The 24,528-nt window shown below is 42.8% G+C and overlaps 1 protein-coding gene across 7 annotated transcripts in view; it reads left to right on the forward strand.

Annotated features, from left to right (window-relative positions):
* The window catches only part of OSBPL3 (oxysterol binding protein like 3), a 164,563-nt gene that overhangs the window by 93,341 nt on the left and 46,694 nt on the right, over window positions 1–24,528 (forward strand). For all 7 annotated transcript variants that reach the window (XM_090046740.1, XM_090046737.1, XM_090046739.1 and 4 more), the window contains 7 exons: window positions 26–139; window positions 1,550–1,717; window positions 10,704–10,830; window positions 11,692–11,795; window positions 11,899–11,991; window positions 13,226–13,382; window positions 18,350–18,480. In XM_090046740.1, the coding sequence (XP_089902866.1) occupies window positions 26–139; window positions 1,550–1,717; window positions 10,704–10,830; window positions 11,692–11,795; window positions 11,899–11,991; window positions 13,226–13,382; window positions 18,350–18,480 (894 nt within the window). The remainder of the gene's footprint in view (window positions 1–25; window positions 140–1,549; window positions 1,718–10,703; window positions 10,831–11,691; window positions 11,796–11,898; window positions 11,992–13,225; window positions 13,383–18,349; window positions 18,481–24,528) is intronic.

Genomic DNA, 24,528 nt, shown 5'->3' on the forward strand with positions numbered 1-24,528 from the left:
TATTTGTGTAAAATGTTTATTGCAGATAGAGAGGGGGAAGCTTCATGGCTGCATTGATGTTGGACTTTCAGTGATGTCTGTAAAGAAATCCACAAAATGCATAGATTTGGATACTGAAGAGCATATATACCATCTGAAGGTAACTCTATAAGGCGGCAGTTAGCAACCTTTCCTGGCAGCAGGATGGCAAGTCCAGGCTTGAGTCTGAGACAGACTGGCGCTAGGATACTGCCACTGCTTCTCCTTGTGGTGTGGCACAGAAAAGCTCCTGGTCAGAACAGTGTGTACAAAGTCCTGACTGCCAAATGCGGCTGAAGTACCAGTTCTGCATGCTAGATCCAATGGCTCCATGAGCTGGATTTAGCCCACAGGCCGTCGGTTACCAACCCCTGAAAATAAGGCAATAGTGTTCCAATTAAGCTGTAAAAATTAAAAAGCTGTGAAATGGACGTAACTTTGTTTATGTATGCACTTGTGTGGCCGTTATAATAATTAGGGTTGAAAATGGTGGTTAATTTATGTCTTAATAAATGTCTTAAGACATTGCATAAAACATGTCTTAACATAACCAAACTTCACAGTTTGCTGCAAAGTGAAGTGCCTCATTTACTGGGAGATAAGTGGCCTCATTTGTACTATTGCATTTAGTTTGTAGAAGTTATCGCAGCCATAAAGGCTTTCTCAAAATGGAAGCTTGAGAGATGCAAGGACTGACTCATGGTTGATGATCTTTTTTTTTATATACTTAATTACCCTTTTTGAGAGATGAATGTGTGAAAGGAGGAGATGGATCAGAGTAGTTAAATGGTATGGCAGTGCCCTCAAGTAAATATCATTATATCAGAGTGTAAACTATGTTACAGGATTCATCTTATTAATGCATGTTATTAATAGGATAGCTTTATCTTTTTAATTATGTATTCATTTTTATCTATGAAGAATATCTTGCATTTTTACACTGATAAAATTTAAAGTTTTATCTAATAGTATAAATTTAACTTAAGATGTGTAAATTTTTTATATGGCTTTTTTAAAATAAACACTAACTTACAAGTATTTAAGATTGAAAGTCTTGGTTACTCCTTAAAAATAAAGCAGTTTTCATGTGAAACCATAAACTCACTCTATTTTTCCTGTATAGTTTGCATGCAGAGTTAATTCTGCCATGCCTCTCTGGATTTAAGTTGAGTGTATTTTAAGAGACAGGTTTACAAGGTTTATGTAAAAGTACAATATTAGGTATAAATTTTAAGAAAGTATGCTTTTCAGTACCTAAGCAAGTGCTGAAGTGTAGTTCTACAGAAGGACAGACTTAAGTATTTAAGTGGTTTCCTAAACTTGTGCCTTTTTGTCTTGAATTTACTGTCTCAACTATTGCATCAGATTCAAGATAATGAAACATAGTGCTTAATAGAAATATTTGAGAGAACTTTATTATCTGCCAAGTATTGAGAATGCAGCATGACCATGTTGTAACAAAAAATAGGTTTGAATAGTAGTTTTAAATTGAATTATGGCTTCCTATTTAATTAAATATTGTATTCTGTAGGTGAAATCTCAGGAAGTATTTGATGAATGGGTAGCAAAACTTCGTCACCACAGAATGTATCGTCAAAATGAAATCTCCATGTTTCCACTTGATGTCAATAATCATTTTTTCCCAGCATCTACCACAGACTCTGTCCCTAGTGCATTTGACTCTACTTCAAGTAGAAAGGTAATAATTATAATTTAGATGATGGTTTTTATTAGGAATTAATTCAGTTTGATTTCTCTATTGGTATGCAAGACTTTTAACCACAAATTTCATTGGGAGATTTACTTTAAAATGGAAATTGTGAAATTGTCTAGTTTTATAGGTTATGCTTCTCAGCATTTAAAATACTTTTAAATGATCAACAGTTTCAAAGTTACCATATTTACTTGTGGGAGTGGGGAGATATCAACATAGTGGGAAAGCACCTTATCTTATATTTGCAAGCAAGGAAAAACCTCATTAAATGAATTGTCTGTCACTCAACTGCTACCAACAGGAAGTTGATTAAATGCAGCCAACTCTGAATACGACTATGAAACACTCAGCCCATATTGAGCAAATGTATTGATGGAAACACTTTTGTGTGCGTGACCCTTAACAATTAGTGGGTGTTCCCTCCACAGGGAACTGGCACCACACCTGGAGGTACTGAAATACCAGGCCAGCACTGGGAAGGCCAAAACCAGCCCTGACATCCTCTTGGTGCCAGAAAGGTTGAATTTTATTAGTAGATGTTAAGAATCATGAACCAAAAAGATGATAAAACCATAAGGGAAATACAGAGCACCCGAGTGAGGGACTAACATAAGAGGGATGGAAGTGAGGAGGGGAATGCAACTAAGTTACAGAAAATATAATGTTAACATTGATCTTGGGCAAAAAAGCTGAGATGCTGATGGGAGTCTTTTTTTGTGTAGCCCTTAAGAAAAAAAGAACCACAAGCAGTCCCTCCCCCAGGAGGGAATGTGCACTGTGCCTGGAGGCACTGCAATAAAAGGCTGGCAGCTGGAGAGGCTGGAGCAAGCCCCGGCATCCTCCTTGAGTGCCAAAAATGCAGATGAGAATGCTTGCTGCACCTTCTCTCAGCCTGTTGCACATAATTAGCATGGCCCTGCCCTCCATGAGGTGGAGTTGGAAGGTTGCCCAGAGTCTCATCTGCATATAAATTGTTGGAGGATCCCAGGACACATGACAAGAACACTGAGCTAACTGGCGCATGGATCCTTTGTGGGGGTGGGATGTACCTGGAGTATACACAAGTACTGAGTATAGCTGAGCTGAGGGGTCCCATGGCTTGAAATGCTGTTGTCTCTGTTGGGTCTAACCCAATGAACTATATGGTAAATCATTATCCTTTTGGCTTTGGACTAATATCATGGGTTTTTATACTATCTAATATTTGCATATATACTTTGTACTATATGTAAGTAGGTATAGAAGTGCTGCTTAAAAATGTATTGTGCTAAAACTTGCACCAAAAAGGCACAGTGCATCAATTCTGGGTGAACGACGGATGAAGTCTATGGGTACCTGTAGTAATTTGCCTGCATGCAAATAGTAATATGAATATAAGCAAAGGACTGCAGGTATGTTTATTTCAAGGTTGGTGTTTTCAGATTTGCCCCTCACTTCCATGTGTTCAGGGAGAGCAGGCTGTGACAGTAAGGAAGGGAGAAGGAGCTGTAGGAGGAAGAAATTGGGAGGCAGAGGACAAGGAACCCACCCCAGATTTATTTTCCTTGTTGTAGCAGTGGGAGGGAGACAAATTCAAAGGAACCCTCCAATAATTAGATTCTATACCTGAAAAACTGTAGTACATTTATAAATTTTCCTTATATACAATCTAATTATTGGGGGGTCATCTTATATTTGGGTAAATATGGTATAATATTACTTGTATAAACATTATGAAAATAAAATTATACTTTTGCCTCCTGTCAACAGTTACTCTATTCCAATCTCTATTAACAAATGGAATACGTACAGGAAGCCTTTGTGCATGAGTTTTGTTCTCAGGACAGCATTCTGTTGGCTTTAAACCAAACTTCAGTTTCTCCTTTTATCCTGATTTTAAAAAACCCCTGTTCTATAATATTAAAACATTAAGATGTTTAATAAATTGGTGTAAGAACTACAAACTGTTAGCAACTAGCTATTGCAGCAGCAAAGGCTGTTTTCCTTAAAAGCATGCAGGAACAATGATAATGCTATAAAGCATAATTGCCACTTGACATGGGAGTGTCTCCTCTTGTGTGTGTTATCCCTGTGGCTTCTGCTCTTGGTGCTTTGGATTCCACAAGTCTGAATTCATTTGACCAGCAGTGTCCCTGGCTGCATTCTGGGCTGTATACTTGTCCCCCAACCCTCACTCAAGGGCATAAAGAGCAGAGTCAATCTAACTGTCCCTCAGATCCTCCATGCTGCCTGTGGTAGCAAAAAGAGAACCCCTGCAGCATCCCTCTGCTTCTCAGCACACTGCTAGTGTGCTCTTGCTAACAAGTTAATTCTAATAGCTACAAAATACTTCCATTAACTTAATTTTGAATTAGTTCAGACATTATCCCTCTATGCAGAGTGCTAGTAACAAGGTAGAAGTTAAGGATCTGGAATTCAAAACTGGTCTCTCATGTGGAGCTTTGGTGCCTGTTTAAGGATGGCTGATTCAGGTGCCTAGGAGAAGGCCTGATTTCTGAGTATCACTCCTCTTCAAAGAGTCTTTCACAAGCTACAGAAGTCTGTCTGAAATCATTCCTCCTTTAGAGTTCTATAAGAACATCCTTAGCTGCTGCCGGAAAGATCAGCTGGAACACGGTCATCTCCTCAGTCCCCCCCCATTTAATACCCTAGTGAGCAGACATTCCACCCCAAATTCCTGGATTACATGTAGTATGACATCCAGTTGTCCACCTCCTGATGGAGACTTCAATGACCTCTGACTTGGCAGAAAAGGGGCATTGTTCCAGGGAGGAGATAATCTCAGGTCACCTTCTCCAATGCCTACCAAGCCAAGGAACAGTAGTCCTTAAGCTTTTAACTTCCTAAGGGTCAAGAGACGGACAAAACATTTTTAGTATCCTGGTACCCATTACTGAGGCGTCTTCAGCAGTACTACTAAATGAATGGACTGTATGTCACTTGGCATCTATCTCAGCAGTAGGTCCGTTGGTACTTGGAGCTTTGGCTGGTCCAGAATGTTTCGGGATGTTATACTGCATGCCACTGTGACCACCTTCAGCTTGCACACCAAAATCTGAAATGCAGCAGTGAAGCCATTCGGGGGGGGAGGGTGCCTCCACCTTCCTCTGCAGCCACATGCTGAAAGCAGAGGACGCAGGTGTCCTCACAGTGGGATACCCTCTAAAGTAGCTTCACTCCCTTTTTCTATGTTGGTACCAGCAAGCAGAAGTGGAGGGGCTTACAAAAGAACATCCATCACCAGGCACTCTGGGGACAAAAAGCATAAATGTATCTTTAATATCAGGGGTGTAGGTTGTAGCTGTGTTGGTCTCGGGACATAGGCAGACACGGTTCTTTGAGTGAATATGATATCTTTTATTAGACCAACTTAAATGGTTGGAAAAATTTATAGCAAGCTTTTGGGTTTAAAACCCCTTCATCCTTAATATCAAGAACACTGTTACTGCCTTATCAGCTGTTTCAGAGCAGTGTTCCTTAACACTTGATATAAAGGTAGCAAAATTTTAATTCTAGGATGATCAAAACGCTTCCATTCCTTAAAAAAAAATGTTATTTAGAGAAATTCTGCATTCACTGGGCTACTTCTCTGACCAGTACTAGTGTTTGGGGGCTGATGCCTCTGAGCTGCAAGAAAAGAACAAAAGTAGCTCCCCGAAAGAGGGTTCCTTAACTGTGTAAGCTGCCTCAATGTGGACCTTGTACTGGGCAGCAGATCTGACATCAGTCACAAGAGCCCAACAGAATTACCTGAGATCTTTTTCCCTTTTTAATCCTTTCACATGCTCAGGCAACCACTTCTTACATTTTGGAGTCCTGGACTGGGATTACCTCAAGCAGTCTTGGATATTATGTAAGGAATACTTTAGCCTGTTCCAAACCATTGCTGTCTTACCCTAAAGGTCCTTGTGTCTGTGGTCCTTAATGTCAACAGAGGTTCAGGCTCAAAGCGTTAAGTGCGTAAGGAACAGAATTAAATCCGAGGTCAGTGGGTGCTTACTGTTATCTGGAATATTTCCTGGAAACCATAAGCTTTAGCAACCAGCTCAAACCTACCCAAGGACATCACTAAGAACCTAGTGGTGATATAGCCTAAATGCGGCCATGCCACCAACTCTGCACATTCAGTCTCTGGAACACCTTGCTAAATTGGATCGGCAGACATTTCTCATAAATTCATGCATAGCCTGTCAAACATTTAGTCCAAGAAAACCATTTTTCCATGTGGAGATTCCCAGATACAGTGGTTTGCCAGATCCCAGCAAGTATCTAATTTGTTCCAGAGGACCTACCCTCTCAGACTTCCTGAAACCCAGTGCATGCTCTTCACTGACCCTCATGATCCTGAGGGTTGTGGGATGACCTGTAGGACTGATGATTGAGTGATAGCACTAGAACAGACTGAGCAGTGCCAGTGTTAAGATCTGACGAATTTTTCAATACAACCAGAAGACTTCTTGCTTGACATCATTTTGCAGAATAAACTACTGCATCCTGAACCTGAATGTTGACTAGTTAACATCTGCTGAAATAATAAGCTATTTAACTGAAGCTTGAAGCAGAAAAGCCTCAGCTAGACTGACTCTCAAAGTTAAGTGGAAGGGACTTTTTAATTATCTTGGCATCAGCTGTTTCCCTTGAACATTCATTTTATCAATATTTGATAATCAGTTGATCCTGAAAATATCTTTAATTTTCTGTCCCTTTCATCAGAATACATCTAAGAGCAATATCTTCTTATCTGGTAGCCTATTGTGTGTTTCTGTTTTGTTTTGCTTTTTTGTTTTCCCTCTTTTTCTTTTCTTCATTTCATGTTTTCCCCTCCAGTTTGGAACTTCCCTTGCTGGAATCTCCTTATAGTATTAGCAAGGCTGAGTCCCCCTTCTGATCCCTTGGCAATGTATGCCCTGAATTACTTATGTATGTGATCATTGCATCAGCTCAGAGAGGAGGAGAGATTCAGGCCCTTTTCTCAGGCTCCCCATACTATGTTTCATAAGAATGTGGTTTCTCTGGGTATATTTGTACGACACCAAGCAGATCAATGCTGAGACATGCTACCCGTGCTCTGCAGATATGAACTTCTAGCTATAGCAGCATTTCTTTGTGATTGGCATGCATATGGTGTCACACTGAGCTCTGCTGAGGTGGGGAGCCTGAAGATACACATTGCTGCCTAAAGGATTCTGGTTTCATACATATGTGCTTCAAGAGTTGAAGCACAAAAAACTGCAGTTACTAAGGTAAGTAACCATTCTTTGTTTTAATATAGGATATTAAACAAGTAGGCTTATGAAATATAGATTTGCACTACAAAGAAGCTGAACTTCCCCCATATTTTCATATGAAAGTGTCAGTTCCTAAGCTACTGTTAATTGCTACAGCTCCACAGCAGATGTATCCCAGCTTCATTCACCTGAGGATCTGACCTATCACTTCTCTTACAAATCATACAAGTGAGCATTGCACTAAATCTGCTTTAGGACTCAGTAGCTCTGTTATATATATATATATTTTTTTTTCTTTTCATAAATGTATGTATCTTGACTGTATTGTGTGAGGGCTAACATGCTCTTTGCTAGTTGGAATGTCTTGGTAGGCAGAACTCCTAGAAACGTTTTCTTAAGGCCTCCCCCAAACTCGCATACCACCATGCACTTGGTGGGGGGGGGAATTTTTTCCCCTTCATTTACATGTAAAGTTTTAAAATGGAGGTAGGATGCTTTATGAATGGTCTTTGAGAAGCCAACGTGGAATGTGTTTTACAAAGGTGATATGCATCTTTACAAACTCAATCTGTTTATATTGCAAAAGGTATGGAAAATTGTTGTTTGAATTTTTGTTGTTTTGAAAATGGCTAAGCAGCTGGCTATGGGGTTGGACCCAAAGAGTACTAGTTGAAGGGAGCAAATCAGTGTGGCGCAGGGTTTCCAGTGGAGTCCCTCAGAGCTCGGTACTCAGGCCACTACTCTTTCATCAATGATCTAGATTCGAGAGTCAGATGTGGACGATACCAAATTATAGGGGAGGGCCGTCACACTGCAGGACAGGCTGGGAGTACAGGCCAACTTGGATACACTCTCAAGGTGGCCTCCAATGCAGAGAAATGCAAGGTGCTGCACCTCGGTAGGAAGAACCCTCAGCATACTTGCAGGCTCGGCAGTGCTACACTCACTAGCACCATGACTGAAAGGGACTTGGGTCTTGATTGACCACAAGATGAATATGAGCTTCTGATGTGATGCAGCGGCAGGCAAAGCTAACCAAACCCTGGCATGCATCCACTGATACATCTCAAGCAAAACCAGGGAACTCATCCTCCCACTTTTCTCAGCCCTGGTGAGACTGCCGTTGGAGTACAGCATCCAGTTTTGGGTCCCCTGCTTCAGGGAGGATGTGGAAAAGCTTGAGAGAATCCAGAGGAGAGACACTTGTATGATCCATGGCCTGGAGGGAAGGCTGTACAAGGAGAGGCTGAGGAACTTCAGACTCTTCAGACTGGAAAAGAGAAGGCTTAGGGGGGACTTGGTGGCAGCCTACAGCTTCGTAAGAGGAATTCATCAGGACCTGGGAGAACATCTGTTCACCAGAGCTCCCCAAGGGATAACAAGGTCTAATGGCCATAAACTAAAGGAAGTCCGCTTTAGATTGGATATAAGAAAAAAGTTCTTTATGGTGCGTGTGTCCAGAGTCTAAAGAAACTCCCCCCAGAGGTGGTGCAAGCACCAACCCTGGACTCCTTCAAAAAACTGCTAGATTTTTCTTGCTGGGGTCACTTCATCCCAGCTGACTTCCCACCCATGGCAGGGGGCTGGATCCGATGATCTGGTGAAGTCCTTTCCAGCCTCTAGTGTCCCTGAAATCTATGAAAATTGTTTGAATTAGAAAGCAAACTGCAGGTTCTTTTATACTACAGCAGTGAAATAGAGGAACAGTTAGTAGATAAACTACACAAATTTTCTAGTGATAAAATTTCTAGTGATAAAATCTAATTGATACTTGTTGTAGTATAATACCAAATTGTGTTATTGTATGATAACAAATTAGGAGTTAGTCTGCTTGATCTTGGCAGACATTCAACTGGAGTGGACAAGGCACATCCGTTTCTGTAGACGGTGACACAAAAGTGATGTGGTCAAAATAAGTTGTGGCTGCCTTTGACTGACTGATGGATCTGAATGACCAGATACCCACTTAAAATGAGGCAGCCTCTAGCACAAGGCTGAAATGAGGTTTTTTTGTGGGGGGGGTTTACCTGCACCTCTGGAATTTAGTAAGGTATCTTAACTACTCTACTACTGTACCCTGAAAGTATACAATACAGGCGACCTTCACCATTCGTGGGAGATACATTCTCGTATCCTCCGCGAATGGTGAAATCTGTGAATAAGGCACTCTGTTCATGAATGTAGTGCCCTCGGCAGCTGGGGCGGTACGGTGGCAGCGGGAGCGCGGCAGCAGGAGCACAGCAGCAGCAAATGCAGAGCTCCCGAGGAGCTCTTGGAAGTGTATAAAGTGTATTTAAAATGTGGGTTTGGCTTTCGCAAATATTTGAAACAGTGAATGCTGAACCCGCAAATAATGAGGGTTTTCTGTATATTTATGTATAAAAGTATATACATCAATAGATACTATGTTTACATTTTATCCTATCCTTCATCTCGAAGCTTTCATCGTATGTAAGAAAAGACTAAACAAAAAATTATTATCGAGGCATAGAAGAGAATGCAAAAAATGGCAGAGAGAGAGATACCTGATTGGAAGTGGCTGTAGCACATATTTAACCTTTCTTCTAATACCCAAATAAAGGATGACATATCAAATGAAATGTTTTCAAAACTGATTAAAAAGAAATCCTTTATGAAATATCCCATTGAATTTGCTGATACAAGGTACTATTGTGGGATAAAAAGATTACTAAAATCCCCGCAAATCGTTAAGTACTTGCATGAATAAGGATATCACCTGTACTTATTCTAGCTAAGATAATAGCATTATAAACCACTTACAGTCCATTAGTGCGGGATACCAATTATTCAGTTGTGGGCCTTTCTATTGGAAACCATTTCCTGAGTTATCTCCTCCTAGTGGCTTTTGCTGAAAACAGGTGATACAGTTAATTATTTGTAATTTATATCAAGGACAATCATACAAGATCCTTATTAATGAAATATAAGCATTAGTTGGTCCTCCAAATAACTAACTCCTCCCCCTGTTAAAGTTTCTAACCGGTATTTGCATATTGCACTTAAATTGTACCTCCCCTCCTTGTTTTTTTTACCCCTTCGGATGAGAAGGGGAACTTTAAAGGCTAATGTTTTGCTAGGTGAATTTTTTAATTTTCCTTAACCAGTCTGCAGAATTATGTATTGTTTTAAATCCAGTGATTTCTTCAGTGTTTGCTTTACTATTGGTGGTGGTCAGTAGTTAGCTCCACTTTCCACATTTTGATTATAGAACTGTCTAACCAGACTGTTGCTAAATAATGGTATGCCTATCTCTTCCTCTTAACTGGTGCTCTTAGCTTTTGAATCTGGATTTTGGCATCTGCAAGTTATCACAAAAAATTTTGTACAGTAAAAGCTCTGTTATCTGGCATCCCCTGGGAATGGGGGATGCCAGATAACAAAATATGCCAGTTAATTGTGCGGCCCGAACAGGCATCCTTGCCTGTTTGGGCCGCCGCTTCTCCTGCCACGTCTGGGGCATTGCTGCCCCTCCTGCAGGCCCTGTGGGCCCCGCGGGACAGGGAAGCGGGCCCCGCGCAGCCTGTTATGTCCCGAGGCCATGGGGGCTTGGCAGCACAGGCTGCCTTGCCCTGGGCCATGGGGGCTTGGTGAAGCTGGAAGTGCCACAGTGGGCACTTCCAGTTTCATTTTACCTTACAAGTCAGCATGCCAGTTAACAGAGTGTGCCAGTTCATGGAACTTTTACTGTATCTTAATAATTCATTCTTGTTTCTTTGGAACAGGCAGGGAGCATAACAAAACAGAATTCAGTGCAAACTGGAAGCAGTTTATCATTTTCCTGTACAAGTAGTGAGTCCAGGATACCTTCTTGGCTACAGTCTTCTGAGGATATGGAAAAATGCTCAAGAGGTAATGTTATCAACAGGAACATTGAAAGGTTTTTTAGGTTTCCCAACTGTTACTGAAATTAACTGTGTGTGTAATATATATTGATTTCTGCAATTGGTTGAAGTGTTTTTTTTAAATGAATTATTTCCGTATTTCTCAATGGAAGAGTGAGGTGTTTGTTTGTTTGTTTTTTTTCCCCCCTTTCCCCTCAACTTTTGGAGGTCTAACGTGAAATCTCTCAGAACAGCCTGATTTTAGTTTGTTTGTTTGTTTTTAATGTAGTTTTAGGAATCTGCCTATAACTTTGTCAGGCTTTAAGATGTTTCAGGTTGGGTACTCAAAACTGAAGCATCTAAAATCACTAATCATTTTAGAAAATTTAGATCTTAATACATAGGAATGGTATTGCTCATATTTTATTGTTTTACAATGTGAAGTTCTTTTGAAATGGTTTCCCTGTAGAATGGGTACAGCACAGATAGCAATTGCAGAAGTTTACTCCTTTGATGGATTTTGATTTAGGATTAGGAGTGACTGAATAATACAGATTCAGTCTTGTGACATCGTCGTCTTCTCTAATAAGAAGGTAGACTGGTTCTGAATGTTCCTAATATTTGTGCTGCTGGTGCCTGTCTCCTACAAACTAGACCTAACATGAGAAATCCTGTTTTGTACAGAATAGTTGTCAGTGGATGATTACTTTTGTTGGGTGCCATATGTGAGCCTAGAAGTAGAAAGCTATGTGAGTTTTCTAATCATTTCTTTTAAGTGAGTGATGCTGAATATAAGTGTGCACTAAAATATGACTTCATCTGCACACGATAATTATTTTGTGTCTTCATTTCTTGGGAGCAACTGAAAATATGTTTTTGTTCCAAACAGACCTCTCTCATTGTCACACATATTTACTGGAAATGAGCCAGCTGTTGCAGAGCATGGAAGTTCTCCACAGAACCTATTCAGCACCTGCTATAAATGTTATACAGGTCAGCTGTGAAAAATTATATCTGTAGAGGTGTTGATGCATTTCTTCTTGTCATTAGTTTTATAACCCTTTAATATGGTTCTCATTCCTGATGGTTTTTAAAGGGTGGATCTTTTGAAAGTCCAAAAAAGGAAAAAAGGACACACAGAAGATGGCGGTCCAGAGCTATTAGTAAAGATGCTAAGGGAATGTTACAGGTAATTGAAATCTTCCCTTGTCCTAGTCCACCCTTCTCAAGTGTTTAACTTATTGAGCCTTCCTTGGGCTAGAATTTGAATCCTACTTAGTCAAGTTATGGATAAAATTAGGTACCAGACCGTATGATTTATAATAAAAATAGATCAAAATATTGGCTTCTTCCTCAAGTTCACTCCTGTGCAAATCCTACAGTAATGGTTAGGTTTCTGGAGCCATTGGATAGACGGACATATTGTTGGGTAGCTATATAATCTGAAGCAGGGCTGTTCACCCCACATGGACTCCCTAGGGACCCCTCTAGTCCCCACTATTCCCACCTAGGGTAGAGACAGGAAACATGTCTCAGAGGGAGGGGACAGGGGGGGATCCTGAAAACCCTAGCAGCAGCAGGAACAATGGGAGGAACAGGGGATGGGTGTTTACCCCCAGTTGGTCCGCCCTGATCTAATGTACAATAGAGGGTATAGAACAGTGGTTCTCAAACTTTTCTCTTTTCGTGGACCACTTGAAAATTGCTGAGGGTCTCAGTGGACTACTTTAATAACCTTTTTTTTATTCTACAAATCAAACCACATGACTTATATTTTAATATCAGTAGTCTTACCTTACAAGTACAGATATTCTTAATTGTTCTGCAACCTTTCTGTGGACCACCTAAATGGAACTTGTGGACCAGTGGTGGTCTGCAGACCACAGTTTGAGAACAGCTGGTATAGAGAAGTGTACACTTTGCTTCAAAAGAGGAGGGAAAGCTGTTACTGGGGTGGTTGTACTGCAACTTTTATGCCTGCATGAGCCTGTAGCAAAACTGCTCCAAATTTTAACATTGCTTCACTGAGGGTAAAAATTAGGGTGATTTCCCCCCCCCTCTTTACAGCTGTAACAGTTACAGCACAACAGCTGTTGGCCTCCTGAGTAGCAGCAGCAGCTCCTCGACTTCTTTTGAAACTGCTAAAAGCATATATTTGTCCATATCTGTAGGAGGGTCTCTATAAACTTTGCCAGGCCAAAACTCATGCTTCATCTAATGTTTTACCAAAGCTCTTTTAAGTTTGGAACTTGGAGCATGACTATCTTCCCACTTCGTTCTGCAAAATGTGTGCTCCACATGGGAATCTGTTGCTACTCAACAGCTTTTTTTCCATTGCTGTTGCCTAAGCCTTGCTTAAATGCTGTGGACAATGACTACAACGAAGAAAATATTACAGGTTCGTGTTCATGTCCTTCTCATAGGTGCCTTCAGTATTTTCTGCCCCACTGAGACTGCATGCTTCCAATCCAAATTTGTCTACAATAGATTTTGTGGAAGAGAAAAATTACTCTGATGGCTTGGAAACATCAGCGGAATTTTCTAAAATGCAAGAAGACTTGTGTCACGTTGCGCATAAAGGTAACTGAGATTGTCATGGGTGCTTTTGTGAAGTATCAGGTAAAACAATAAAGTGCAACTTCTGAGCATGCTTTAGATTTAAGAGGAAAAATTTTAAGCCTTGGATAGTTCTTCCCATTCCTCACCCCCTCAACACATTGCACATATTGAATCATGGAAGTCTTAGGTCACTAAACAGCCTTTTTCTTCAGAACTTCATATTTGAAATCCATATACAATTGGAGTCCTATCCAGCTACATAAGATGCAGATTATATGGCTTCACATATAATATGTGCAGATGTATGCAGCATATATACTTTTAAAAAACAGAGTTCTTAAAATTAACTTAAGGAGAAAATTGTGGGTTGGGGGGAGCATTGTTTCCTTAGTTTTAGTGTTTTTTGCTAATAATTTACTCCAGTGGTCTCTGTTTAAGATTTCATCTGGGTTTGAGCTTGAGATGATAAACCAAGCTAAATGGAACTGTTATGATTTTAACTCACTGTTTAACAATGGCCTGTGCTTACACGTTTAGATGCAATAGATTTAGATTCTAGTAGAAGCCATAGTTCTAAAATCAATTTCTATAGATTGCAGCAGTGTACTGTACTTTCCATGAGGCGCTTGTGTGATCATGCGTGCACATCTGCATTTAGCATAGTTCACTGTATGTCAGAGCTAACATTTGTTTGTAATGCAAGGGTTGCTATGGTAGTAACCTATTTTTAGAGAATACAGAAGAATCCAATCACATGTAAAGCAGCCAGCAGACCAGCTTGAGCTGCTGCTAGTCAGTCTTTTCTGCAAGAATATTTTATTAGTTATGCTTTGCTATCATGAAGAGGCCAGTGTCTCCCTCGCCCCTCAATCTGTCATTGTACCCCATGTTTTTTAGGGTGAAAGGGAGGGATAAGAAGCGTACTTTTGCAGACAAGTCTTAAAGATTTTTTTTTTTTTAAGCATTGCACCTTTTAATAAGGACAGTTCATTAAAAATGCACTTTTATACAAAATAATCAGTGATGTCATTAAGTTTTTCTTACTTGCAAAAATAGTGGTATGATCATATAAAGAAACTCTTCACATAAAGTTCAAACACAGAGCTTGGCAATGTCAAATGTTGTAAAAAATGGTATAACTTTGAAAAGAAATGATCAATAGTAAAAATAGACTAAAATTTTTTTTTTAAGGACGCTTCCTCCTCCAAATCCTCTTGGGAGAAATCTTACTCTTATAGAAGTTTAAGATATCATTGGTATGCGTTTCATGGCACAACACATTAGTTAGGGTGCCTGAACTGACTGGTGTACCCTTTTATGAGGGTTAAATAATATTTTGTTAATGCTGCTTTATATTGCCCCCTGTTTTATGGTACTAAAAGGAATGAAAAATGGATGGGGAAAAATTGGAGTTTATCATCTTTTGTGACAAATTAAGCCATATGTATCACTAAAGTTGTACTCTTGCCGTAGTTTTAAAATGTGCTCGTATACGTCTCGATATGTACCTTTTTTTTTCTACATTAGATCATTAGAGCTTCTGTTGATGTCATTTCAAAATTTTGAAATGACAGATTTTAATTTTGCATCTGGATAATAATATATTTTTAAGGGAGAGCTTTCTTTTAGTATAACTCAACAATTATATACAGTTCTTTCCCCTTTGCTCTCAAGGTGTTTTCTGTAACTATCACCATATTTGTGGAAAAAAGAGATTTAGAGCTCTTGTGGGAACTATACTTAAAAAACAGCTATAACGGAAAGACCTCTCTTGTACATTTTTCTACACTATTCACAAATGGTAGAAATAATGAAAAATACCTTATGAAAATGACTTGGAATACTGATGTTCTACATGCGAGCTAAAGAAAATTACCTGCTGTCATCTTTGAGAGTATTTAGTACGGTGTTTAAAACTTCACCCACTTCTTTATGCCCTGTCATATTGTAATAAAGATATTAAGAAACATTCCTTGTTGTTCATTGCAATTACAAGTAGTTCCTTATGGCCAAACTTTATTTTAATTAAGAGTAAATAAGAGTTGGATCTAATCTGGTGATTGGCCTATTCAGACAGCATCATAATCTGTTTCTCCTGGACACGTGCTAATAATTATTCTTTTGCTTATTTCTCAGTTCTGACTTATCAGTGGTAGTTTATTAGTGGCTTCCAGTACACTTTATATTGAGTATGACATAAAAACTAATTGGATCATTCCTTCAGCAATATTGATTTGTATTTAATAACCACAGTTCTCTGGTTCTAAAAGCTCCTAAAATTCCTGATCACTTTTGCAAATCTTGACAGCAAGTCCCAACACTGGGACAGCAAGTCCCAACACTGAAGTCTAGGGGTGCATTGATAAAGATTTTTTGGCTGACACAGATGGCCTATTATTAGCGAGCCATATAACCTTGCCAATTTTATGCAGCCTGACAGCTTGGAGAGCAGCATCTGGCTGGTAGGTCTGTTGGGGAAAGGAACAAGGGGAGGGAAGGGGCATGGGGGGGCAGATTAAGGCCCCTATGATAAGGGAGGGAGTGGGGCAAGGGCAGGAACTGCACAGCTGGGGTGGGGTGCCGGATGGAGCCACAAGCAGCAAATCTGGGGAGTGCAGGAGGGCAGGCAGCTTCTGCCGCTGTGCACACCCTGGAGGAGGCACAGGAGGCATGTGTCCCTGGATCTGTGTGCCAGGCAAGGGCAGGCTGCCTGCTGCAGGCTGGGGCCAGGGGCAGCACTAAGCCCTTCCCGGTGTGGGAACTGAGCCAGTGCTGCACTCAGGATAGGCAGTGGCAGCACTAGAAAAGGGGCTATGGCAGGGGGGGCTATGCCCTCCCAGCACCACTGCCACCCACCCCAAGCACAGCCTCAGCCTAGTCCTCTCCACCACAAGGAGAAGCCCAGCACCACCCCTGATCACAGCCTGCAGTGAGCAGTCCACCCTCTCCCTGTGCACAGATCCAGGGGACACATGCCCCCTGTATCTCCCCCAGGGTGCACGCAGCAACAAGAGACACCCCCGTTCATTGTCCCCACCCTCCCACATCCCTCTGGACAAGCTGCTTGCGGCTCCCATCCTGTAGAAGCCGCAAGCACCCCCAGCCCCACTCCCTCCCTCATCACAGAGGCTTCAGTCTGCCCTCCCATGTCCCTCCCCACCCCCTTTCCACCTCCACAGACTTACCGGCCAGATCCTGCTCTCCAAGCTGCCGGGCTGCACTCCTGGGTGCATGCATGTCCATCCCTGGCAGCTCCCACTGTATCACCATCAGCATCAGCTGCTGGAGCGGCATGGTGCCCTCACCTGTGGCTGCTGCTGCCACCACGTGAGGCTGTTGGTGCTGCTATGGCAAAGTCTCCCTAGAATCTGCCATTCAAGCAGTGCATCTACACTGGAGTCTGAAACTGTTGCACTCACCCACTCCTAGCCATGCTGCTTCATTGAGGCATTGTCTGCACTGCAAGAATTAACCTGGCTCTTATTTGGGTGATACTTTTTTACCTGGCTCCAGCCACTTGCAAAAATCTGACATGAATTTAGTAGTGATTTCAAATGAGTCTAGCTGGCCCATCGTGGCTATAGGCCAGAGCTGAAGTGAAATTTTCACTCAGGGTGGTATCCCCCCTGCTTTGCAGTAAGGACACAGGCAAGGCACTCAAGTGCTGAAAATTGTCCTGTGCTTTCCTGCAATTCCTTTGCATTCTCAGAAGGGCACAGAGTCTCCCACGGATCACTTGGAAAGAATTCATAGATCATTAGGGACTGGAAGAGACCTTGCAGATCATTGGGTCCAGCCCCCTTGCTCAAGGCAGGAAGACAACTGGGGTTAGGTGACCCCAACAAGGTGACTATCTAGTCTTGTTTTGAAAACCTCCCGGGTAGGTGACTGCACCATCTCTGGAGGGAGTTTTTTCCACAGTTTGGACACCCTGACTGAAGGAGTTTTTCCTGGTATCAAGCCTGAAATGGCCTTCTAGGAGTTTCTGTCCATTGGTCCTGGTCTTCCCCAGGGGTGCCCTGCAATTGCAGGGTGGCTTGACATATACTGCAGTATCCTAAGAACCTTAGAATATTCCCTCAGAAGATTTCATAGAGTCATAGAAAATTAGGGTTGGAAGGGACCTCAGGAGGTCATCTAGTCCACCCCCCTGCTCAGAGCAGAACCATCCCCAACTAGATCATCCCAGCCAAAGCTTTGTTTAGCCAGGTCTTAAAAACCTCCAAGGATGGAGATTCCACAACCTCTCTAGGTAACCTGCTCCAGTGTTTTACTACCGTCCTAGTGAGAAATATTTTCCTAATATCTAACCTAGACTTCACTTGCTGCAACTTGATTATTTTTTTTAACTGAAAATTTTACTACAGTATTTACTCAAATCTAAGATGACCCCCCCAATAATTAGATTCAATACATAGAAAATGTATACATTTGTTTATATTTCTCCACGTATAGAATATAATCATTGCGGGTTGTCTTTAATTCAGACATCCCACTGTGCAGGGGCAATCTGAATTATGGTATGGGGAGGTCAAGCAGCTTGCCCCCTGCTTGTGCCTGTCCCCCTACCTGCCAAGTCCCTGCTTCTCTCCCTAGCCATGTTAAACAGGGGGAAAAAAACTTGTCTTAGAATCACATAAATGTGGTCATTCATAAAATGAAACTAAGGAAGAGAACCAAATTAAGAATGTGTAGTTGCACTACTGCCATTTATAATATAGACATGAAAATCGCACTTTGAAAAAAAGTGCAGATAAATTATTCCAGATTCATCCTAGCAACGATTGTTTAGTGTTTCCTATTAAAAAATTTACTTCTTAATTGTGAATAGCAGTGCTCATCTTTAATACTCTAGCTGAACTACTAGATTCACAGTTTTTGTTTCTTTCATCATATTTCATATCATGCTGCACTGAAATGGAAATGTTTCACAACTTGCTCTACAACTGGGAGCTCTTTTGTAACTGACTCTTAAACATTTATTGCAGTGTACTTCACCTTAAGGTCAGCTTTTAGTACAATATCAACTGAAAGAGAAAAGCTAAAGCAGATGTTGGAACAAGATGCATCCTCGTCTTCATCTGCACAAATAGCTGGACTGAAGAATGCCTTATCATCCGTAAGTTGCATGATTTTGGTGAAGTTTGCTGGTGTTAGTTGTAATAGTTAATCAGATTTTTCATCAGTATCTTGGGCTATATTTAAATCTAATTCATATTAAAAGCAAAGTAAATTATGTTTGGTAGTCTCTTTTTTTCTATATCTTAAAGTTGTGTATGTGCCTCTCAAAATGACAACAGATTAATATATATTTGTTTTATTAAATATTGTCAACATTTAATTCGGTATTCAATGTCACTGCTTTCACTAACAAATCAAATAAATTTTTGCACTTGGCAATAAACTAGGGTGACTGCATTTGACAGTAAACAGTACCATATGACTGTTGGGAATTTCATGGTCATAGCTGTGATACTATGAAGCAGTGATTTGCAGAAGTGTGACACCATAAAGAAGCTGTCAAACTCTAGATCACTTTATAATGCCTTTTATGTTTACCACTAAGGAGTGTGTATGCATGTGTGTGTGCGTTCATGCAACATTCAGACATTTCATAATGTGCACTGGTTGAAAATCGCATCTTGGGTTGTTGAGTGCTTGTAGTTGTCCCTCCTGTTTGAAGCAACCCATTGGAGGCTCAGATGTTGGTCTGTGGTGCTGCAAAATAGATTTGAAATGTAGCTGAAAGAATAGTCCCTCTTTTCCAACACAGTTATAGTTTTGCATTGATCTATTTTCTTAGATATCTTTAGTTTATTGAGTAAGAGAACAAGGGTGCTCAATAGGCCTGTGTGAAGTGGCAAGTATTCATTTTGAATTCAGATTCAGCCAATTTCGGAAGGACAGTTATTTGATTCAGAGATTGAAATCACTGTCCCGATTCAATTTGGCCAAATCCGAGCTGAAGATTTGGCACCGCTTTGGAGATTCAGCCGTAGGCTAAACAAGTAGTAGTCCTCACCACGCTGGACAAGGCTGCCTCCAGCTGGTAAGTCTGCTGTGGTGGGTGGAGGGGGAGAGAAGGGGCATGGAGGAGGGAGGGATTGGGGCTCGGGCTGGGACAGGGGGCATGGGATATTGGAGCGGCAGTGCTTGGAGCAGGAGCTATGCCCTCCTGCCACTTGCCCAGCCGGGACATGGGTGGGGGCAGGATATGAATGTGGCTTGCTCCAGGCAGAAGGGGGCAAGTGGCAGCAGGGCATAGCCTCCGCTCCCAGCAGTGCCGTGCCTGCACTGTATGCCGCACCCCCCCCCCCGGCTGCGCAAGCAGCAGCAGTGACCTCCCCCTTGCTCCAAGCTGGGCAAGCTGTAGCAAAGCAGAGCCACCGCAGGGCTGGGAGCAGGGGCTCTGCTCTGCTGCCATTTGCTCAGCAGGGGCGGGGGTGGGGGCAAGATGTAGGCTCGGCAGCACTAGGAGCAGGGGCTATGTCCTGCTGCTGCTTGCCCTCTTCTACCTGAAGCGAGCCACACCTGCATCGCACCCCACCCGCCAGCTGGGCAGCAGCACTGGGAGCAGGGGCTATGCCCTGCTGCCACTTGCCCAGCCAGCACGGGAGGGTGCATGGAAGGGCACGGCACTGCTGGGAGCGGGGTCTAAGCCCTACTGCTGCTTGGCCCCTTCTGCCCAGAGCGAGCCATGCCCTCATCCTGCCCCCCACCACCCTGGCTGGGTAAGCGGCAGCAGGGCATAGACCCCTCGCTGGACCCGCATCCTGCACCCTCCCCTGTCCCCCTCCTTGAGTCCTGTGCCCCTCACCCTGCCTGGGCAGCTTGTCCCAGCCCCAATCCCTCTCTCCCCAACATCCATTCCCTCCCCCCTCTGCCCACCACAATAGACTTACCAGCTGGAGGCAGCTGTGTCCACTGTGGTGACAAATGCTGCCTGTTTAGTCTATTGCCGAATATCTGAAGCAGCCGAGTCTTTTCCGATTTGATTTGGAGCTTTTAATTGGTCCTCCGATTCAGTCGCCAAATCAGGCCAAATATCCTCTGAATCAGATCAGCTACCAAAGCTTTGTACAGCCCTAGTGCTTATCCCCTGGTCTACAGGCCAGATCTGGCCCCCAGCACCAGGTCATTGATGGCACTACTCCTCTGGTGTCACATTTCTGGACCTGTGGGGAACCCTGCAGGCCAGAGAGAGTGACCTTGTTTGCTGGATCAAGCATGTGAGGCTGGGTAGGAATGGTGTAAGTCCTGGCCCTGGTGTTTATTGAGTAAGAGAACAAGGGGCAGTACCTGGACTGATCTCAGGTACAGAAGAGGTGGGGTGGCACAGGACCCTGAGGCCCAATCCTGGCTTGCAGGGCAGTTGCAGGGCCTAATTCACCAGTGCGGAGTAAGGCAGAGGTAACATAGATCCTGATCTATTCTGCAGACTAGCCCATGTGGCCAGAAGATTGAGCACTACTGTCATTGAACAATTAGAATCCAATTTTTAAATAGACTGGTACAAACAAAAGTTTCACTTATACAGTATCATTTTACTAGTGACAACCAATCAACCAAACCGCTGCTTGAAGCTAGAATTTTTCTGAGATTCCCATTCTCAAGGTGGTGCTTGGCCCTTGGAAAAAAATTGCCCTTTTCATTCATTAAATTGAAGCATACTTTGAATGCTTGAGCTTGGAGGCAATGGTGACTGTGGTGTGGATGAACTTGTAGTTGATAATACAACTAGAGTTTAGTATAGAATGATAGCTACCATTTGCCTTCTGGAATCTTTTTTATAAAAATAATTTCTAGCTCATTGCATCTCCACTAGTTTCTAGGTGACACTCTTATTTCTAGGCGATACCATGGCTTCTAGGTGTCTTCTGTTTCTGCAGAAATAGAGGAGCAGCTCAAAATTGTTGCATAGCAGGCATATCTATTTGGAGACAACCTTTTGTTTAGCTTGTATATATTCCACTTACAACAGCTGTAGAACTGGCTTTCATTCTCATTCTCCAAATTTTTTTTCTTAGTATCTGTACATTTTTAAAAAAATGGATTTCTGCCCAATTTGAGCAGCCAGTGGATTATGTAACTTTTTTCTCTAAAAGTGCTGCTTTTGGCTTTCTGTTGAAATTCTCTCTCAGCTCTTGCCACTGCTGCTGAGCAGAAACAAAAAGACCATCTATGAAGCTCCAAACTCCTCAGAAGGATTAAAATGAGAGGCCTATTCTCATCTATATATCATCATAAAGCCAGGGGAAGTGGTAGTGCAGCAGAGATTCTTCTGGAAGATGCTAGGATCTTTCTTTGCAGACTTCTGGAAGGGCAGATATACATCAAAATTGCAGCATTTATAATTTAGGTGCCAAACTTTCTGCATCTCAAACACCCTTTTTCTTTACAGTGAACTTTAAAAAAATAAATCTCTATAGTTCCTATAAAGTCTTTTTGTTTTTAAAGGGCTTTTGGTATACCTTGAATGCACAGCTCAAAGTAACATACTGAGGGAAGTCTTGCAGATTTTGAGAGAGACATCACCATCTCCTCTGTCTTCATATCTAGCAGAAGGGGTAGAAAAATTATTTAATATCCTACCTTAAATCATTTGAAAGGCTCTTTAGTTGCAACCACAAGGTACATTTTCCTGTTAAGACAGTCCTTCACAAAGATCAAGAAAAACAGATAAACCAAGCAAAAATCTTTTATTTTCTTTTGAACAACAACAGTATTCTTCATGAAAATGACCAGGAAAATTGAGAACAGGGTACTTCAAAGGTATATGTACATTGTCATTCTTTCCCCTGTGCTTATTTGGCCTTGTAGAATAGTAGTTGCACAGTACCTTACATCCAGCCAGTGAAAGGAAAGAGAGAAATGATCTACATTTCAAAATTCGGCCCCAATTCATTCTGTCCCCACTTTTTTAAATTTACTCCGTTTACCTCCAATCATGGTTGAACAAATTTCCTTTATACACAGTAGGAAGGGAGGAGAGATTTTAATAAACCTCAATCATAGAATCATAGAAGTAGGGTCAGAAAGGACCTTGTAGATCTTCAAGCCCGACCCCCCGGCCTGGGCGGAAGAAAAAGACTTTACTCAAATGAGTCCAGCCAGGTAGTCATCAAGCCTCTTCTTAAAGATCCCCAGGGTAGGAGCCAGCACCACCTCCCTAGGAAGTTGGTTCCAGCTCCTAGCCGCCCTAACTGTGAAGTAGTTCTTGCGGATGTCTAATCTAAATCTACTCTCTAATAACTTGTGTCCGTTGTTCCTTGTCATGCCAGGGGGCGCTAGGGGAAACAGTGTCTCCCCTAAACCCTTCTGGTTCCCCCTAGTGAGTTTATAGACAGTCACCAGGTCCCCCCTCAGCCTTCTCTTGTGAAGGCTGAACAGGTTTAGGTCCCGCAGTCTTTCAAAGTAGGGTCTGCCCTGTAGTCCCCTGATCATGCTTGTGGCCCTCCTCTGGACCCTTTCAATGTTGTCCACATCTCTCCTGAAATGGGGCACACAGAACTGGACACAGTACTCCAGCTGTGGCCTGACCAACATCGCATAGAGGGGGAGGATCACCTCCCTGGCTCTACTTGAGATGCACCTGTGGATGCACGACAAGGTGCGGTTAGCCCTGCCAACCGTGACCTCGCATTGTCGGCCCATGTTCATCTTGGAGTCAATAATGACTCCAAGATCCCTTTCTGCCTCCGTGCTCTCAAGAAGGGAGTTTCCCATTCTATAAGTGTGCTGCTGGTTACTACTGCCTAAGTACAGCACCCTGCACTTGTCAGTATTGAAACACATCTTGTTTATGTCAGCCCACTCCTGTAACCTATCCAGGTCTTGTTGCAGTCTTTCCTTCCCTACTAGTGTGCTCACCTCGCCCCAAATTTTGGTATCATCAGCGAATTTAAACAGGTTGCACTTCACCCTGTCGTCCAAATTGGTGATGAAGAAATTGAACAGCGCAGGCCCCAGGACCGAGCCCTGGGGGACTCCGCTGCCCACTTCTCCCCAGGTCAAATATGACCCATCCACCACCACCCTCTGAGTACGACCCTTGAGCGAGTCTGCAATCCATCTGACTGTGTAGGCATCAATGCCACAGTTGCCTAGTTTTTTAATGAGGATGGGGTGGGAGATGGTGTCAAAGACCTTGCTGAAGTCTAGAAAGACTACATCCACGGGGACACCTGCATCCATTGCCTTTGTGACCTGATCATAAAAGGCAATCAGGTTGGTCTGACAAGACCTGCCCCTAATGAAATTGTGCTGGTTGCCCTTGAGCATCATCCCTGAAGCTGGCCCATCACAGATGTGCTCCTTGAGGATCTTCTCAAAGAGTTTCCCAAGGATAGAGGTAAGACTGATCAGCCTATAGTTGCCCGGGTCCTCCCTCTTCCCTTTTTTGAAGATGGGGACCACATTAGCTATCTTCCAGTCATCTGGCACCTGGCCCAAGCACCACGAGCGCTCGTAGAGCTGTGCCAAGGGCCCTGCAATAACCCCTGCTAGCTCCCTCAACACCCTGGGGTGGAGAGCATCTGGACCCACTGACTTGAATATGTCCAGCCCCTCCAGAAGCTCTCTAACCTGGTCCTCCCCACCCTGAGGTCTGGAGGCGTTCCCCTTGAGTCCATCTGGCATCCCAGCGGGGAAGTCCTGGTCCCTGCAGAAGAAAACAGACATGAAGAATTGGTTAAAGAGTTCTACTTTCTCCTCTGGCGCAACCACCAGATTGCCCAGCGTACCTTGCAGGGGCCCCACGTTACCCGGTGCCGTCTTCACCCTCCCTATGTATTTGAAAAAGGACTTTTTATTATCCTTGATCTTGGATGCTACTCCTAGCTGTATGTCCGCCTTAGCTTTCCTAACAGCCCCCCTACAGGCCTGAGCAGAGGAGGTATACTCCTCTTTGGAGATAGCACCCCCCTTCCTGGGTGTACGCCGCCTTTTTGGCAAGCAGGCATTCCCAGACACCCTTGGTGAGCCGGGGGGCTTCCGGGCACTCTTGCGCCCCCTTGCTGCTTGTTGAGATGGACTCCCCCTGGGCCCTGAGTATCGTTTCCTTAAGGAACGACCACTTGTCCTGGACACTGAGTTCCCCTGCCCTCGAGGACCCCAGCGCCTCACCCACTAGTCTCCTCAACTTGTTGAAGTTGGCCTTCCTAAAGTC

This window comes from Crocodylus siamensis, chromosome 5, assembly GCF_052110815.1.
Source record: "Crocodylus siamensis isolate JL-2025a chromosome 5, ASM5211081v1, whole genome shotgun sequence".
Taxonomy (NCBI): Eukaryota; Metazoa; Chordata; order Crocodylia; family Crocodylidae; genus Crocodylus; species Crocodylus siamensis.